This window comes from Callospermophilus lateralis, chromosome 2 (genome assembly GCF_048772815.1).
Source record: "Callospermophilus lateralis isolate mCalLat2 chromosome 2, mCalLat2.hap1, whole genome shotgun sequence".
In the NCBI taxonomy this organism is placed as follows: domain Eukaryota; kingdom Metazoa; phylum Chordata; class Mammalia; order Rodentia; family Sciuridae; genus Callospermophilus; species Callospermophilus lateralis.
In genome coordinates this window covers 198533367-198536980 of record NC_135306.1, presented here as the reverse complement: position 1 = coordinate 198536980, position 3614 = coordinate 198533367, and the positions used below count along the sequence as shown (strand labels likewise).

At 38.2% G+C, this 3614-nt stretch overlaps 1 protein-coding gene across 1 annotated transcript; it reads left to right on the top strand.

Moving 5' to 3' along the window:
• The first annotated feature begins 2243 nt into the window (after positions 1-2243).
• On the top strand, positions 2244-3167 carry LOC143391846 (olfactory receptor 5B3-like). Its single transcript, XM_076844599.2, has one exon. The coding sequence runs from the start codon at positions 2244-2246 to the stop codon at positions 3165-3167; it is 924 nt and encodes a 307-aa protein (XP_076700714.2).
• Positions 3168-3614: the final 447 nt, after the last annotated feature.

The window sequence follows — 3614 nt, the reverse complement described above, 5'->3', positions numbered from 1 at the left end:
TGAAATAATAATTTCATTTTGTTCACTATATATTTGCTTCTCACTGGAGTTAAACAAACAAGACAAATACCAGAAGGATGAAAGGATCCTGATTTAAGCTACAAAAGGGTTCTAAGTGAATCACCAGGCTCTGAACTGCATTGTAACCTTTTCCCTATAATTTCATGCTTGCTATTGCTAGCCCCTCTACACATGTGGACAGCAATGTGGATAAGAGCATAGAGTTTGGTTAGGTTGAAGTTGATTTTAACTCTTGAATCTGGAGTCTTTCTTCCATTACATTGTGCAATCTTAAAGTGCTGCGTAATTTTTCAAACCCTCAATTCCTTAAAGATGATGTAAGAATAATAATGCTACTTTCCTCTCCTCCCCTCCCCAAACACATACATATAGAGTCCTTTTCACTGGTTGTAGAACAGAGTATATGTTAAAGGTGAATCTGAATGTTAAAGGTTGCAACAAATGTGTTCAGGGGCTGACTTGCAACATAAATTTGACAGAGGCTCAGGAGAAAGATGGCAGGGAATAGTAGTTAGTATTGGGTGGATAGTCTTCCAAAAGTTTCAGTTCCAGTAAGAAATGTAAAATATGGTTAGTACTCAAGAACAGACTCAAAACGTTTACAATGAAGAATTTGCCACCCAAACAGATCTATGTGCTAAAGACAGTCCATAAACTGGCAACTTGCAATGTTTATCTCTGTGATTTGGCTATGGCATGACAATAGTGAGAGAAATAATGTTTTATAAAATGAATTCTTTTACACTACACTATGAATTTCAAGAAAGAAATTTTAAAAAGAAACGGCTCAACTGGAATTGTAAGAGCAGTCATCACATGCTTGGAGTAAGGACTGACTGAGAAACACAGAGAGCACAGAAAATTTCAGTGGCCCTAGAGAGAGAAGGCAAATTTGGAGAAGGAAGCTTCAAGACTCTAAAACACACCTAAATCCAAAGGTCTGCAAGTCAGCATCTGCCTTGAGGAAACCAACATAAAGACCATCAGCCCATCCTAATAATAATGCTACAGCTATTCCCTTTTGTAAAGTATCATATTAGGTTCTCACAAAGATACCCCAAAATAGATATTACCAATGTCTTCATTTAGCAGATAGAAATATGACATTGAGGGAGGGGAGTTAGGTTAGGAGCAATGACTGCTAGGAGGTAAACGGTCAGACTGATCTGCGTCTTTTCCATGCACCTAAGCTCTATGCCTGCTACATTTGGTGATGTGCCTTGGCTCAGCTGCCTCTGCAGTTGGAATAGGCTCCCACCACACCAGCCTAATAGATATATAGAAATGTGCTATGATGACCCAAGAATTAAACTCATATTCAAATCATCCAAAGTTTGTGCTTTCAATTACACCATTGTCAATGTGTATATGTCTTGGGATAATCAGCTTGAGATTGTTGGAAAAAGTTAAAATGCAGGTCAGAGCTTATTCATTCACTTAGGACTCTTGAAGTTGAATGGATTATCTCAACCTTAGGTTTGTTTGCTTGGTTATTTTGTTTTCCTCTGGAGAAAGACAAACATAGTAAACAAATGAAATTACTACATGATAACTCAGTTCGCTGTGAAACCCTGAATACTGAGTTCAAACCAAGCAGGCAAGGAGTGATTGTCATATCAGTAAATGCATCTGGCTATTATTTTTTTATAGACAATTAGACTGAGTAAACATTCAGCAGGGTTAATGGTTGGCATGAATCCAGAGCAAAGATTGACAAACAATACCTGTGTAAATTTTAATAAAATCCTCAAGCACTAGAATTTAGCAATCAAGCAAGCTCCTAATATTGTTGAGAGAATAGTAGACATATATATATAACGTGTCCATAGCAGTTCTTGACAGGCAAGCAACATGGAAGTGTCAGATTTTACTGTGTTCAGAGAAATGAATGGATAGATACCAGAAACGTCATTTTGATCAGGATATCAAATAGTCTACATCTCAGTTAAATAAATACAATACTGTATAAAAATCCAATATTGGGCATATGATATGTTGAAATTACTCAGAATCATGCCATTTAATATTGTAGGTAAGCAATATAAAAAATTTCATTTTTAAGACTGTGCATTTTCTGGAGTATCAGGAAGTTTAAGTTACTGGAACAAGATAAGTTCTGGAGTAACTTGAAGTTTAACTTATTCCAGCATTTATAATTTCAATTTCAATTCTTTTTTTGATCATTCTGTTCCAAAGGATCTAGAGATTCTCCTACAACATTGATGGAGAACGGGACAGAAGTGACACACTTCATTCTGCTGGGACTGACCAATGACCCATGTCTGAGGCTTCCCCTATTTGTGACGTTCCTGCTCATCTACATCATCACTCTGGTTGGGAACCTGGGGATGATCCTGTTGATTCTCCTGGACTCCCATCTCCACAGTCCCATGTACTTTTTCCTGGGTAACCTGTCCCTGGTGGATTTTTGCTACTCTTCAGCTGTCACTCCCACAGTCATGGCTGGGCTCCTTGTAGGAAATGAGGTCATCTCCTACAACGCTTGTGCTGCTCAGATGTTCTTTTTCACGACTTTTGCTACTGTGGAAAATTACCTCCTGGCCTCAATGGCCTATGATCGCTATGTAGCAGTGTGCAAGCCCCTGCACTACACCATCACCATGACAACTAGTGTGTGTGCATGTCTGGTCATAGCTTCCTATTTCTGTGGTTTCTTGAGTTCCTCCTTCTACATTGGGGACACCTTCAGTCTCACCTTCTGCAAGTCCAATGTAGTCCATCATTTTTTCTGTGATATTCCAGCTGTCATGTCTCTCTCTTGTTCTGATAGACATGTGAATGAACTTGTTCTTCTTCCTGTCTGTGCTTTCAATGTGTTTTTTGCTCTTCTTATTATCTTAATATCCTACATATTTATTTTTAGCTCAATCTTAAAGATGCGCACAGAGACAGGACATAGGAAGGCTCTGTCCACCTGTGCCTCCCACTTCACTGCAGTCTCCATTTTCTATGGGACTCTAATCTTCATGTACTTACAGCCCAGCTCCAGTCACTCCATGGACACAGATAAAATTGTTTCTGTGTTCTATACTATGGTCATCCCCATGCTCAACCCTATGGTCTACAGCCTAAGAAACAAGGAGGTCAAAAATGCTTTCAGAAAGATCATTTGGGAGGTAGAATAATCTTTAGGAATTCGATTTTAACTAGGATGCAAAAAACTCATATTCTTACCTCTTAGATCTTACCCAGGTAATGAGCAATATATTAAAACCCACACTGTGCTGAATGTGGTGGCTCACTCCTATAATTCCAGCAGCTCAGGAGGCTGAGACAGGAGAATTGCAAGTTCAATTACCAACTTAGCAAGGTACTTAGCAAGTCAGCAAGACCCTGTCTCTAAATAAAATATAAAAAAGGGTTTTATATAAAATATAAAAAAGTCTGGGGTTATAGCTCAGTGGTTGAGCACACCTATGTTCAATCCTTGGTAACAAAAAGAAAGAAAGAAAATCATACTGAATTTGAATTCCTGAAGTGATATATTTACCTCTGCATAACTCTGTTGTGAGGAAAAAAGGGAAATATTATGTCTAGAAACATAATCTCTGAATGCGAATGTGTCTGATTTA

Coding starts and splice junctions, on each gene's coding strand:
- LOC143391846 (XM_076844599.2), top strand. CDS start 2,244: ATGGAGAACGGGACAGAAGTGACACACTTCATTCTGCTGGGACTGACC.